The sequence below is a fragment of the Otolemur garnettii genome, unplaced genomic scaffold (genome assembly GCF_000181295.1).
Source record: "Otolemur garnettii isolate 467f Iridium unplaced genomic scaffold, OtoGar3 scaffold00148, whole genome shotgun sequence".
Taxonomy (NCBI): Eukaryota; Metazoa; Chordata; class Mammalia; order Primates; family Galagidae; genus Otolemur; species Otolemur garnettii.
This window is the reverse complement of record NW_003852543.1, coordinates 2,767,228-2,782,180: the sequence shown is the minus strand read 5'-3', so window position 1 is coordinate 2,782,180 and position 14,953 is coordinate 2,767,228. Positions and strand designations below refer to the sequence as shown.

Sequence of the window (14,953 nt, the reverse complement as noted above, 5' to 3'; positions counted from 1 at the left end):
GCCCCGTCCCCTCCCCCACCCCACCCCTGGCCATGTTGTTCCGCCTTACTGATGTTAAAATCTGGTCACCCTATGCCTAACTCACCTGAATAAATTTATATTTAGGACATTTGAAAAGAAATTATAAAATATTACCCTGACACTAGGAATTACCAACATTAAAGTTATTTTCAAAAATCTTTAGAAAAGGTAATTTTAAAACAGAGTATCACATTATTACTGCTTATAAATCACGATTACTTATTTAAAGTAGACTGAATCTTCAGATTCAGGAATATGTAATATAGTAGTATACGAAGAGTTTTCTTATTCTGTCAGATATGCACATTTATCCTCAGATTAGGTTCCAGTCTTATTCTACGTACCTTAAATGTAAGATCTCCAACTTGCTGGGCAGTAAAATCTCCGATCGCAATGTATTTGTTACTTGTTGCCTGTTTGTGAGATTCGTTTTCCTGTTTCTCTTCTTCTTCCTCTTCTGAATCTTCTTCTTCCCCACCACTTTCTTCACTTTCTTCACTTTCACTTTCTTCTTCTTCTTCTTCAGCAGGATTGTCACATTCTTCTCTTTCAGAAAGGGCCTCAACTCTAAAGAAAAATTTCTATGACTAGGATCACTTAAAAATAACATACAAGAACAGACCAAGTATAATTTTATATAGCAAGCTGTCCCTTACCATATATGGAGCTGGCAATAATGGCTTCTATCACCTAGCTGGGAATAATAAGTGGAGAGACCAAGGGTGAAGAAGGAAGGAGGAGCTGCATCACTGATGTGAGACATCAGCTACTGCACTGGACTTGAGACCAGGAGACTTGTATTCAAGTCCTGAACTCATCCATTCAGCAAATGCTGCTTCAGCATAACCAAGGGCTCAGAGCACAGGCTCTGGGTTTAAATTCTGGTCTCATCCCCACTTCACTGGGTGACTTTGGGTATGTTTCTTTTAAGCTCTCCATTCTTTCTGGTAAAGTGGAGATAATAATAGGTTCTTTCTCCTAAGGTTGTCATAGAACTAAGAAGAGTTATTGCTTGCAAAGTGTTTGGAAAAGTGCCTTCCCATACCAAGTTTCCCACAAAAGTCAGTTATGATGATGACAATGACACTGTCTGTCAGGCTCCATGTCAGACACAGTGGATACAAAAGTGCTCTTTCTTGTGCATCTCCTACAGCTTCTGCTCCCAGCTCTGCTCCAATTTTTGCAGCTGCTGTGCTTCACCCTGTAGTCTTTCCAGCTTCACCTTGTTGACCTTGACCACCTCTAGCTCCTCCTGCTCCATCTCGCACTTGCCCTCACAGCAGCTCCCATCCGGCTCTTTGTTTTCCTTCTGGGACTGCTCCATGCACTTCACTTGGGTCTGGTGCCGTGAGTGGAAGAAGCTGGCCATGTCAGTGTGGGGGTGCGCCTCATCCTCATCATCAGACACCTCGATGTGGTCTTACATACTGTAGTCCACCATCTTGCTTAGGCGACCCAGACCATTTGGGCCTTTTCTGCATTTCTAATAATTTTTTTTTATTGCAGGACATTGTGATGGACATATTACTGGACACATTTAGAGGCTTTGGATACTTTTACTTTCCTCTAAAAAGTTTTGAATTTTTTAATTTTACGCAGTTAAATTATTTTGTTCCTGGTCAGGTCTTCCTTCAGGTTTTGTTGGAAAAAATCTTCTTCAGTTTGTCATTATTCCTAGATCACAGTTGTTATTCTTAGGGTGTTTTCTTTACTCTTAGGGCATGGGTCTTCTATGATCCCCACTAAATTCCTGAAGCATTCACCAAGGTATCTTTATTTTAACTAGGTAGGAACTCCGTTTTTCCAGGACTGCATCATGGATGTGAGACAGCAGACCTCCAGGATCTGTGAGGCTCTCAGTCTCCCAGCAGGCACTTTTGGCTATGCCTTCTAGAATCATGCACTACATACACATCCCCTTCAAATTTCTGGAGTTGTCTCTCTACTACTTCCTTCTCTCTATGGCACCATGCTCCACAAGTCCCAGTGGACTCAGCAACTTCAAAGTGTGATCTCTGAGTCCTCAGTCTAGTGAGACTATTGTTCCCTGCCTAGGATCCACTTTCCTATGTTCTAGCCCACAAATTATCCCCAGGGAGAAAGTTCGGTGAATGTAGGACTTACTTCATGTGTCTTCCTCTCTCAAGAATATTAGCCCTGCTCAGTTGCTATTCAGTGTCTTCAAATAGCTGTTTTGGATATTTTGTCCAGATTTTATGGTTATTTATGATAGACGTTAAATCTGATACCAGCAACTCTGTCATTCTCAGTATTGGAAATCAGAGGATATTCTAGAATGCCTGCATCTACATCCTTCAGCATCCTTTAAATACTGTATAAGATTTAAGGAACAGAATTTAAAGAGTCTGAATAATTGACTTTTTTCTTTTGCTTCCCACAAACTGGATGTATTTATATAGGGTAAACATACTTGATTTGAAAATCAAAAATCTGAAATACTCCACAATACTTCAAAATCCAAAACTTTCTGAATGCCAACATGATTCTTAAAGAGAACACTCATTGGAGCATTTTTAATTTCAGATTCTCAGATTAGGCATTAATGATCAACCAGTAAGTATAATGCAAATATTCTAAAATCTGAAAAAATCCAAAATCTAAAACACACTAATCTAAGCATTTGGATAAGGGATACTTTGTATCTGCAAGTCTTCTTTGTAATTTTCTTTGTATATTATTAGCATTCACTCCAACAGAAAAAACAATGCATGTTTCTGCTTGAACTATTTCAAGGATATTTATAAAAGGGGAACTATAAAAATAGACAATCTAAATCATTTTTCTTTTACATATCAACACCGACATAAAGGAATCATCCTTATTTTCTAATACTTGTTTCTTTACCTTTTCAGATCTCTGTTTTGTTCCCCCAACTAAATTATAAAATACCTGAGAGCAGAAACTACAAATTACTTTTCTTTACATCTTTCATGAGATTGAATACTTTTTTTTGAGATAGAGTCTCACTCTGTTGCCCAGGCTAGAGTGTCATGGCATCAGCCTAGGGTAGAAACCTCAAACTCCTGGGTTCAAGTAATCCTCCTGCCTCAGCTTCCCAAGGCCAATTTTTCTATTTTTAATAGAGATGGAGTCTCATTCTTATTCAGGCTGATTTTGATTCCTAGGCTTCAGTGATACTCCCAACTTGGCTTCCCAGAGTGCTAGGATTATATGCCTGAGCCACTGAGCCTGGTCTAGGATTAAACATTTTACATTAGATATTATAGATAAAAGGTGGCAGATTATAATGTTAGAGTCATTTTTTACATCTATACTGTTATATGCCCTTATTTTGAGTGAAACATAAAAACTACTGGTGATAGTATCTTTTAAAGAAGGAAGGAAGGCAGCTTACTTAGTTATGTCTTCTCTACTTATGGCTATAGCAAGTTCCTGTAGCTGGAGGGTAAGCTTATCCAAAAGATTATACTCCTCTTCTTTTCTCTCATTATAGTTTCCAACAGGTGCAATTTCATCAGCCTATGAGAGAATATAGACCTATTTCATTGAAAAATTAATTTCACTTTCCTATTTAAAAGTATAACAAAAATTCCCATAAGTGCTATAAAACAAAGTAAATATCATTGTGAGATTATACCTACCTTAGGGAAATAAATAAAATTTATAAAAGAAATAAAGATTATTAAGCTGAAATGAACACCAAGTAAGAAATAAAATTATCCCAGTTATTTTTGGTTTTTGTTTTGTTTTCTTGCTAAGTTTTGAAGACTTTCCATAGAGAGTAAGAGATAGGTTTTGACAGGACACTGGCTTTAGAGACAAAGAGAAGTGCCAATCCCACCTTCTGCCATTTACTGACAGTAGAGATAAGGTTGCTTTATCACTGAGAGCCTCAGTTTCCTCATTAGTAAAACAGGAATAATTAGGTTTTCAAACATAGGGTCTACTATGCTGAAAAGTCTTGAGTCACTGGAGAATGCTCAGTGACCAAGTGTCTTACGATGCAGTAAAGGGGGTTAATAAAAGACCAGGGAGCTTCCAGGCATTCTCCACTTTAAATGGAATCTTGGCCCTGGTCTCCTAGGGCAAGGCTCATGACATTAAAAAAAAAAAAAAAAAAAAGATACTGAAGGATTGTCAAGGGTAAATTCTCTTTCTTTTTATTTCTGCAGTCATTGATATCAGAGCTGCCCTGTCTGTGTGATACAAGAAGTTTCTTTACGACTTACCCTCAGGACCAGATTATTCTTTCCCCACAATGAATTTAAAAACAATTCTAAACTGTAAAATATAAAACTTACAAAGTGCAAAAATAAAAATAGCTCCTTCCATCCAGGACTGAGTCCTCAATGGAGCAGCAGAGTTCACCAAAACTGAACCTTTTCAGTATTTGGAGTCCTGGCATTTTTACTCTGACGCACAGACTTAGCAAGCCTATTTGGGAAGTCAGCACTGATTGCAGATAGACTTTATCACTAATGCAAACCCAGGAACTTACCAACTTGAATTAATTCCCACTTAATGAATATATATAAAAAGATTTTTCTAATGTGATTAACCATAATACTTACCTTACTTAATTTTTGAAGAGCATTTTTATTTTCATCTATTGCCTGTTTTAACTGGATACATCTAAATTTTCAAAAAGAAAGAAAATACATTGATTTTTCTATTGTCAGAACCAAAAAGCTACTTTAGAAATCATTCCCAGTTTACAATTTTTGAGCAGTCAAGGCAATTAGCTATTTCATGTCAACAATGTTAAAAAGAATTCACAAGTCAATGCTTCTCCACTCCTTAGCACAGATGATCTTCATAGCTGAGCTCTAAAGTGCACAGACATGATAACTAAGGCTCAGAAACCTTCTGTGACTCTGGGCATGTTTTCTCTAAAATAAGGAAGAACACTGGACTTTAAAATGCTTCTCCAGCTCTAAAATTCCATAAACCTAGGACTAGCTATAGAGACACATTGATAATAATAGCTAAAATTATTGCGTGGCAACCATAATGTTAAGCATTTTACAAGCAATATCCCATTTAAGTGTAACAACCCTCACTCCAGTTCAAAGTAAAATTCTATAAAGTGTCCAAGTTCACATAACTAGCCAATTTTAACTAGCAAATTTTTGGGCCACCTCTTACATACTTGAGGATAAAGTGGGTCTTGGTCAGGATCTTATTAGTCTATGAAAAAAAAAGAAGAAAGAGAAGCATATGTTTCATAAAGTTCTAGATGGAAGCAAGTTTCTTAGTGAAAGTCTTTTTGTTAGTCTTGTTGGAGTAATGAGGAGGTATAACACAGGAGCAAGTCAGTTGAAGTTACTAGATTATAGACCCTCTTATAGAATTTCTGTAGGTCTTTTCTGTATAACAGATTATTGAAAATAAAGTAGCATAATAAAATAGTTATTTTAGTGTATTAAGGTGAGATAGCATCAGAGATGTATTAGACAAGGCAGTGTGCAAATCCAAAGGCTTTGTTGGCATATCATGTGGCTCCTTAGCAGTGTCCATTCCTTCCTCTGAAGCTGCCAATTTTGATAGTTTCAGTTCAGTCCCATATGGCTTTTTTCCAGGATTGGTTTGGACATTCTTTTACATTTTTATAAGCTGAAACAGGAAGAACTTTTTATTTTTGTTTCATTTCCCACACTTTCACATGTGATGTACTATATATATAATGCATATTATATATATTGTAAATATATATATATATTTTTTTGAGACAGAGCCTCAAGCTATCCCCCTGGGTAGAGTGCCGTGGCATTACAGCTCACAGCAACCTCCAACTCTTGAACTCAAGCGAGTCTCCTGCCTCTGCCTCCCAAGTAGCTGGGACCACAGGCGCCCGCCACCATGCCCGGCTATTTTTTGGTTGCAGCCATCATTGTTGTTTGGCAGGTCCGGGCTGGATTCGAACCCGCCACCCTAGGTGTACGTGGCTGGCGCCTTAGCCGGTTGAACTATAGGCGCTGAGCCGTAAATATATTTTTAAAGCCCTTAAGATAAGTACCTGAGGCGACAGAGAGCCACACAGTGACCAAATTGCTTTTACAAAATTACCTAGTAGTCTAGAGACTCACACAGCTAGAATCCAGTTCTCCTCCCTTCCAATTTAGGAGTTTAAAATAGTTTCTAGGCTTTCAAGGAAAGTCAATTTTTAAACCCAGCCAAAGGTGGCATGAAGGAGATTCTACAACACACATTGAAATACAATTTTTAGGGACATGGAGTTATTCCTGCAGCAATCTATCACAGGTGGAATGGACGTGTCACTGTACTTGAGCAAACTGAAAAAAAACCACAGTCGGCTCCCACTGCAGGACTTGCATGACAATAAGGGAGGTTTGCTGCTAACAAAGAAACAGCTTTTATCCATCACCAGAGGAGAAACGTGACCCTTCCCAGATGAGCTACTGACTCTTCTCTTCCATCATCCATGTATTAATAGTGGATACCAAGATGTTTGAACAGATGGGAAAAAGAGTAAAGACACTGATTTACATTTAGATTTAGTGAAGACCCTTTTATAATAATTGCTGTGCCTTTTTAAAAAATCTGACCTGAGTGAGACAGTTAGCCCTCTTTTTCTTTTACTTTAACTCTCTGTTTTCTGTCCTTACCAGAGGATTCTTCTCTAAAAAAAATTAATGAATGACCTGGGAAGAATCATGGTAGCTAAAGACGTTTCCTGTACACTAGGGTTAAAAATCCATCCATTCTGAGATTAGAAGCTCCTAAGACTAAAAGCTGGTGCCCAGCCCACACTAAGCCCTGCCCACTCATAAAGAATTCCACTTTCCTTCAGGGGATGAAGAAAGACACCTATACATACAATAGTGGAAGAACCTAGGAAAGCTCCTAGGATAACCAACCTAGTTCCTCATTCTTAACCACAAATGGATAACCAAGGATAACCAAAAATAATAAGAAAACCACCAACGTGAAATAAAATTTAAGACTAACCAAAAATTAATTAATTAAAAGAATCTGAGCCCAGGCTGAGCATAGTGGCTCATGACTGTAATCCCAACACTCTGGGAGGCAGATGTGGGTAGACTGCTTGAACTCAGGAGTTCGAGACCAACCTGAGCAGGAGTGAGACCCTGTCTCTACTAAAAATAGAAAAATTAATGGGGTGTAATGGTGCATGTCTGTAGTCCCAGCTACTTGGAAGACTGAAGCAAGAGGGTTTCTTGAGCCCAGGAGAATGAGGTTGATGTGAGCTATGAGGTCCTGGCACTCTACCTAGGGTGAGACTCTGTCTCAAAAAAAAAGAAAAGAAAAGAAAAAGAAAGAAGGACACTCAAGACCAGTCAGAGCAAGAGTGAGACCGTCTCTCTACCAAAAATTTAAAAAATTGGCCAGGCATAGTGATGCATGTCTGTAGTCCCAACTACCCAGGAGGCTGAGAGAGAAGGATCGGTTGAGCCCAGGAGTTCGAAGTTGCAGTGAGCTATGATGATGCCACTACACTCTAGGGGGGGGGGGGGGGAATGACAACAAGGGAGAGACTCCATCTCAAAAAAAGAGAGAGAGAGAGAGCTAGAGGAGCAGTCCAGGATATTCAACACCTGATTCAAAGGTATTTCAGGAAGAAAACAACAAAAAGAAATTATCTTTTGTAGAATAAACCCTTCCAAAGCTCACGAGAGACATAGGTTTTCAAACTGAAAGGCCTACTAAGTGTTGAAGAGAAAAACTGACACCTAAATATATCATGATGACATTTTGAAACACTAAGGCCAAAGAGAAAATCCAAATCAGGTCAATGACGCATGGTAAAGAAATGATAATCAGACTTATCAGCATCATTGCCTACAAAGAAAACAGAACAGTGTCTTCAAAAAATTAAGCAGAAATTACTTTGAGTCCTACAACCAGCTATTAATCAAATGAAAGGATGACATTACATTTTCAGACATGCAAATATCAATATGAGGTTTTTTTGTTGTTGTTTTTGAGACACAGTCTCAAGCTTTTGCCCTGGGTAGAGCTGGGTAGAGTGACATGGTGTCATAGCTTACAGAAACCTCCAACTTAGGTTCAAGTGATCCTCTTGCCTCAGTTTTTCTATTTTTAGTAGAGACGGGGTCTCGCTTTTTTTTCTTTCTTTTTTTTTTTTTTTGCTCAGGCTAGTCTCGAACTAGTGAGCTCATGCAGTCCACCTGCCTCAGCCTCCCAGAATGCTAGGATTACAGGAGTGAGCCACCACACCTGGCCTCAACATGAGTTGTTAAATGACCATGAGGGGACCTTTTTATGCACAGAGAAGACTATTTATGGTTACTTAGGCTTAAAATAGTTACTAAAATAAAACTTAAAAACCTAATTTTCCCTGGGACTTCAAATTTATTCCATAAATCTTATTCTGTTTTTAAATCTAGTAAAGTGGGTGGTGCCTGTGGCTCAAAAGGGTAGGGCACTAGCCCTATGGCCCCATATGCTGGAAGTGGTGGGTTCAAACCCAGCCCCAGCCAATAAATAAATAAATAAATAAATCTGGTAAAGCAAGTACCATCACTTTCACTTTTCTTTTTTTTTTTTTTTTTAGAGAGACAGTGTTTTACTTTATTGCCCTCGGTAGAGTGCCGTAGTGTCACAGCTCACAGCAACCTCCAACATATGGGCTTAGGTAATTCTCTTCCCTCAGCCTCCTGAGTAGCTGGGACTACAGGCACCCACCACAATGCCCAGCTAACTTTCACTTTTCTTTATTAAAGTTGTTGATTAATTCAACTTGAGCTAAATTTCTTAAACAATCAGTCCTACTAATAATTATAACTTAAATCTCATTTGTCATTTTAAAAGTGATTTAAAAGTCAATTTTGCTTTTAAGCACTTTGAATGCATGACTTAAGTAAAATTTTTCCAAACAATTCTAACGAATTGTTTAAACTAATAGAACAAATCTCATGTTGTTTTGAATGCTATATACTCTTCAAATATCTTAAACACACAGATTCTTAATGATGTCCTAAATGTATTAATAGTTTTAATTAAATTTAGTTCATTCTATTTAATTTTCTTTTCTTTTTTCTTTTTTTTTTTTTTTTGGAGACAGAGTCTCACTATGTCACCCTTACTAGAGTGCCATGGCATCACAGCTCATAGCAACCTCTAACTCTTGGGCTTACGTGATTCTCTTGACTCAGACTCCCAAGTAGCTGGGACTACAGGTGCCCACCACAACGCCCAGGTATTTTTTGTTGCAGTTATCATTGTTGTTTGGCTGGCCCAAGCTGGGTTCAAACTTGCCACCCTCAGTGTATGTGGCTGGCACCATAACCACTGTGCTATGGGCAACAAGCCCATGTCTATTTAATTTTAAACTCTCCCAATAAACTCTTTATTTCAACATAAATAAAGGAAAAACAAAAACACTTACCCACCCAGAGAACAGTTCTGTCATCTCAAGGAAGTTAAAGTCACCATTACAAGCAAGGATCAATTGCTTATAGACATAATTGTGATCAGGCCACTGGATCTGAGCCAAGGACATAGGGTTATTCTGCCTAATCTACGATGTTCACACTAAGCAGTTTGTATAGATGCCATCACAACAGCTATCATATTTAGAGTGTCTAGACTAGTTCCTTCTAGATTCAAGTTATGTCTCTATGTAATTGTTCCACATGATTCCAAAGGTCCAAAGCCTATATCCTCTCTGAGATTATAGTTAAGTGCCTTCCCCAACTTGACTGATTCTGCATTTCTTAGCTATCTTAAAACATTTTTGTCTTTCACTTTTTCTTACAGTAATGTTAGACCTATTGACTATGTGAAACTTAATTTTCTCATCTGTCTTAGTAAGTGTTTCACAGTGTTACTGTGAAGATTAATTAAGTAAAAGTTTATAGAGTACAGAGCACAATGCTTGGCACATAGAGTACAAAAGGAATGTAAGTTGCCTTCCCCCTTAACATTTATAATTCCTCATTTAATCTTACTTTTACATTATTTAGACCTGATAGATAAGGATAACTGTAAGAAATATTTTTGAGTACATTTTACAAAATTTAATTCATTGTTACTTTTTTTTTTTTTTGAGACAGAGTCTTACTTTGTCACCCTTGGTAGAGTACTGTTGCGTCATAGCTCACAGTAACCTCAAACTCCTGGCCTTAAGCAATTCTTTTGCCTCACCCTCCCAAGTAGCTGGGACTATAGGCGTCCACCACAATGCCTGGCTATTTTTAGAGAAGAGGTCTCGCTCTGGCTCAGACAGGTCTCGAACCTGTGAGCTCAGGTAATCCACCCACCTCAGCCTCCTAAGTGCTGGGATTACAGACACGAGCCACAGTGCCTGGCCCCAATGTTACCTTAATATATTTCCCATTACTGTATAATATTGTCTTCTTGGAAATTATATTAATAATAAAAAAACACCAGCCTCAAACAATTTCTAAGTGTAGATCCTAGAAAACTTATATGACTTAGCATATTTTACCTTTGGTAAATATCTCGCCTTTTATTGGGTTCTAGAGCTCCTTTCAATTGGCTCTCAGAAAGCAAACCATCAACCTGCAACAAACAGACAGTTTAAAATACCATATTGTTAAATATCACATTACCTTAGGAAAAAAATGTTTACTTCTTTTTCCAATATTTTCTAATGAATATTTTAAAACAAATATCAAAGTTGAAAGATATTTACAGTTGAATATTCAATACACCCACTATCTAGGTTCTCCCATTAACATTTTACTATACTTATTTGAATTATGTAGCAATCCATCTTGTTTTTTATGCATTTCAAAGTAAATTGCAGTCATCAGTACATTTCTCCCTAATGTGCTACGGGTAAATCATTTGATATAAAATTTACATACATAGAAATCCACTATCCTGAAGTGTACATTTTTAACAAATGCACATACCTGTGTGACTCAGATCCCTACAAGATACAGAAAATTACCATCATTCTAGAATGCTTCCTCATGCCTTTCCCAGTAAATCCCAACCCAGATAAAATTTGTTTTGACTTTTTCCACCATAAGTCAGATTTTTTGCTCTTGAACTTTTATACAATTGTATTCATATAATATGTACTCTCTTTGCTTTTTAAAGTTTTCATCTCTCTTTTTTGTATTTTTAAATTCATATCATAGTTGCACACAGAATATGTACTCTCATGTAACTTTCCACATAGCGTATTTTTGAGATACTCCCATATTGTTGTGTGTATCATTCATTTGTTCCTTATTACTACTTTTTTTTTTTTAAGATAGTCTCTCACTATGTCACCCTTGGTGTAGCATCACAGCTCACAGCAACCTCAAACTCTTAGGCTTAAACAATTCTCTTGCCTCAGCCTCCCAAGTAGCTGAGACTACAGGCATCCGCCACAATAGCCCGGCTATTTTTTTATTGTAGTTGTCATTGCTGTTTGGCAGGCCAGAGCCAGGTTCGAACTCGCCAACTCCAGTGTATGTGGCTGGTGCCCTAGCTGTTGAGCTGCAGGCACCAAGCCTCCTCCTTATATTGAGTAGTACCTACTGCATTGATTGTACTATATACAACTTTATCTTGACTTTGATTTTTAAATTTTTTAAAATTGATACAAAAGTTTTGTATATATTTATGGGTACAGGTGATATCTGGTTACATACATAGGCTTTGTAATGATCATTGACTTAGTATTTTACAAATACCACATGTAACTTTGTCAGTGTACCCACAATAGAGACACACACTTCTTTGATCTCTTCTCTACAGACTTTGTGAAGATGATAAAGTAGATGAAGAAAGAAATAGAATTTCATTAACTTCTTTACTCTAGCTATTTGGCATCTATCTGAATATTATTTACAAAGTTCATGTCCTCAGTGACAGAGCCAGTCATAAGCATAACTTAGAGTGGCTGCTAATTACTTGTCACATGAATACTAAATTGAAAAGCTGATCCATTTTTTGTTTCAGGGGTCTTTTGTGGAGACAGGGAAGAATTAGCTAATACTATCAAAACACTCGTTCCAGGTACTCAAGATATCAAAAGGCTCCTGAGCCAATTTTTCTCCAGGTTAAATAGTCCTTGCAATAGTTTGGGTTTTTTGGGTTTTATTTTGGGTTTTGGGGGGGGGGTGAGGTTAAGACAGAGTCTCATTTTATTGCCCTGCGTAGAGTGCCATGGTGTCATAGCTCACAGCAACTTCAAACTGTTGGGCTCAAGTGATCCTTCTACCTCAGCCTACCAAGTAGCTGGAACTACAGGCACCTGCCACTCCACTGTGGATGGTTAGTTTTTCTATTTTTAGTAGTGAAAGGGTCTCACCCTTGCTCAGGCTGGTCTCAAACTTCTGAGCCTATGCAATTCACCCATCTCGGCCTCTTAAAGTGCTAGGATTTCAGGCAGGAGTCACAGTGTGTTTTAATAATCATTTTTATCGTTTACTTTTAAAACTTTTCTTGGGTCTCCTAATTCCTCACTAAATTTAAAATTAGGTTGAAATAAAGGTTCAAAACTGGACAAAATATGAGCATCTGTAAATCTCTCATCTGCCAATGATCATAAAATAATTTAATTTTGTGGGAAAAGATTCTGTAATAGATCACATAAAGAATTAAAATTAGTAAAATAAGAACTTCAGAAAATAACTTTTTAATTGCTACTTACTTTTTTAATTTTTTTTTTTTTTTTGAGACAAGGTCTTGTTCTATCTCCCCATGATCATTCCTGGGCTCAAGCTGTCCTCCTGCCTCAGCCTCACTAGTAGCTGGGACTACATGCACAACTACTAGGCCCAGCTAATTGTATTATTTTTTGTAGAAGTGAGATAAATCACTACATTGTCCAGCTTAAGCTCAAACTTCTAGCCTTAAGCAATCTTTGGCCTTGACCTCCTAAAGTGCTGGAATTACAGTTGTGAGCCATAGTATATGGACCTTGTTTCTTATTTTTAAAAGTAATATACACTTAGGGAATTAAACATTTTTAACATGAAAATTATGAAGAAATACCTAATAATCAAATTTTACCACACAGATGTCATTTTAGTATGTTGTTTTCTATATTTTTCTATGTATACTGTATATTTAAACACATATGGAAATAGCATATTTTTCTTTTTTTCTTTTTTTTTTGAGACTGAGTCTCAAGTTGTAGCCCTGGATAGAGTGTCATGGCATCACAGCTCACAGCTCACCTTAAACTCTTGGGCATAAGCGATTCTCTTGCCTCAGCCTCCCAAGTAGCTGGGACTACAGGCGCCCGCAACAACACCCAGCTATTTTATTTTATTTTATTTTTTTGCAGTTGTCATTGTTGTTTAGCTGGCCCTGGCCAGGTTCCAACCCGCCAGCGTGGGTGTATATGGCTAGCGCCCTACCTACTGAGCTATCAGCACTGCTCTATATTCCTTTTCTAAGTTGACATTTTATCACCAGTATTTTCTCAAACACATTAAGATCTCTTTAATAAATTTTTTCTCATAGTATTATACCCCATTATAATTTATCCATTTTCCATTATTAAATTGTGTCCATTTTTTTCTATTTTAAGTAATCTTATGATGAATACTTTTATACATAAATTTCTGCCCGGATTTCTAATTATTACAAAAGGCAGATTCCTGGAAACGTAATTATCCAGGGGAAGAGCATGCATATTTGCTATAGCCTGTCATGCTACTTTCCAGAAATACAAAGTGTCCCAAAAGTCACCCCTAAAGTTGCCATACATAGGGAAAATGGGAAATTGTAGCTAAATATACTTTTAGTTACAAAATATTCATTACAAATTTTTACAAAGAGGTGGCCAGCACGCACAGAATATTTTGTAAATATTTTGCAAAATTTTGTAATGAATACTTTGTAAATAAAAGTATATTTAGTTACAATTTCTCATTTTCCCTATGTATGGAAACTTTAAGGGTGGCTTTGGAACACCCTGTACTGTACGGGCACTTTATACACTGCATCAGTGAATGTAAGTGGTTGCTTCATCAGATCTTCTCAAGAACCGAGTGTCGTGATTTTTTATTTCCTGTGCAATTACTTATCTTTGGAGTTAACTTTTTTCATATGTTCATGAGTTACTTGTATTTCCCGTCCTGTGCTCATTTATGGGATCTTAATGTCCTCACTTGGGTTCAGGGAAGCAACAGCAGCCGCCACCGGAAGGCTCAAAGGAAAGGGCTTGGAAAGTGGAGGGAAGGAGCGGGGCCCAGAGCTGGGCTGGAAACGGTTGTTGATAAAAGTTTATAGACTGAAAGATGAGGTGAGTGGAGGGAGGTGTTAGGGCAGGAGGTTGACGTTGTGAGCGCCGACGGCGTTAGTTGGTCTTCACGACCCCGGGGCTGGGAGCAGGAGGGGTTAGAATCAAGTTTGGCTCTGGGATACTGCGGAGTAGGCGAGCGGTACAGCTCGGGAAGGTAGTAGGACCGGGAGGGGCTCCGAGGATCAGGGTAGAGTCGGGGCGAGGAAAGCGCGGCGCGCGCAGCGGCGCCCCACCTCGGGCTCGCCCGGAGCCCAGGCCCCTCACCTCACAGCCTGACCGTACCTGTTGCTTCAGCTCCTGACTGCGGCGCCTCAGGGCCTGGAGGGGGTCCCGCGGCCGCCTAGGCAGCATCTCCCCAGCCGCGGCACCCGGGTACCGCCGGTCGCCAGGGAAACCAAGGCGGCGACGCCGGGTGGTGACGCCATCGCCGCGCGCCCTCCTCGGAGTCGCTACGCTCCCGAGTTCGGTCGCTGGGAGAGGATGGGTATGATTTCGAGTCATCGCACAGATACACACACTCGACACCCCCTGGATGTCCCCCGAAGGTCCTGAGCTCACTGGCCAGGAAGTCGTTCTTCCTGGCCATTCTCTAAGAACTGGGGAAAGCCTGGCTACTCCCGAAACTACATGTCCCACAACGCACCGGTGTTACCACGATGTTCCTACTCTAAGGGCATTTGTTTTATGATAGAAGTTTTGCTAAGTAATCTTTTTTATTTTTTTTTTTTT

General features: G+C 38.6%; 1 protein-coding gene across 1 annotated transcript in view; it reads right to left on the bottom strand.

Annotated features, from left to right (window-relative positions):
- NPHP1 (nephrocystin 1) overlaps positions 1-14,575 on the bottom strand; it is a 60,989-nt gene extending 46,414 nt beyond the window's left edge. Inside the window, exons 1-5 of the mRNA XM_012811032.1 lie at positions 14,507-14,575; positions 10,457-10,530; positions 4,575-4,635; positions 3,398-3,522; positions 366-588 (exon numbers count right to left, since the gene is read on the bottom strand). Coding sequence (XP_012666486.1) covers positions 366-588; positions 3,398-3,522; positions 4,575-4,635; positions 10,457-10,530; positions 14,507-14,575 — 552 coding nt within the window. The remainder of the gene's footprint in view (positions 1-365; positions 589-3,397; positions 3,523-4,574; positions 4,636-10,456; positions 10,531-14,506) is intronic.
- Positions 14,576-14,953: the final 378 nt, after the last annotated feature.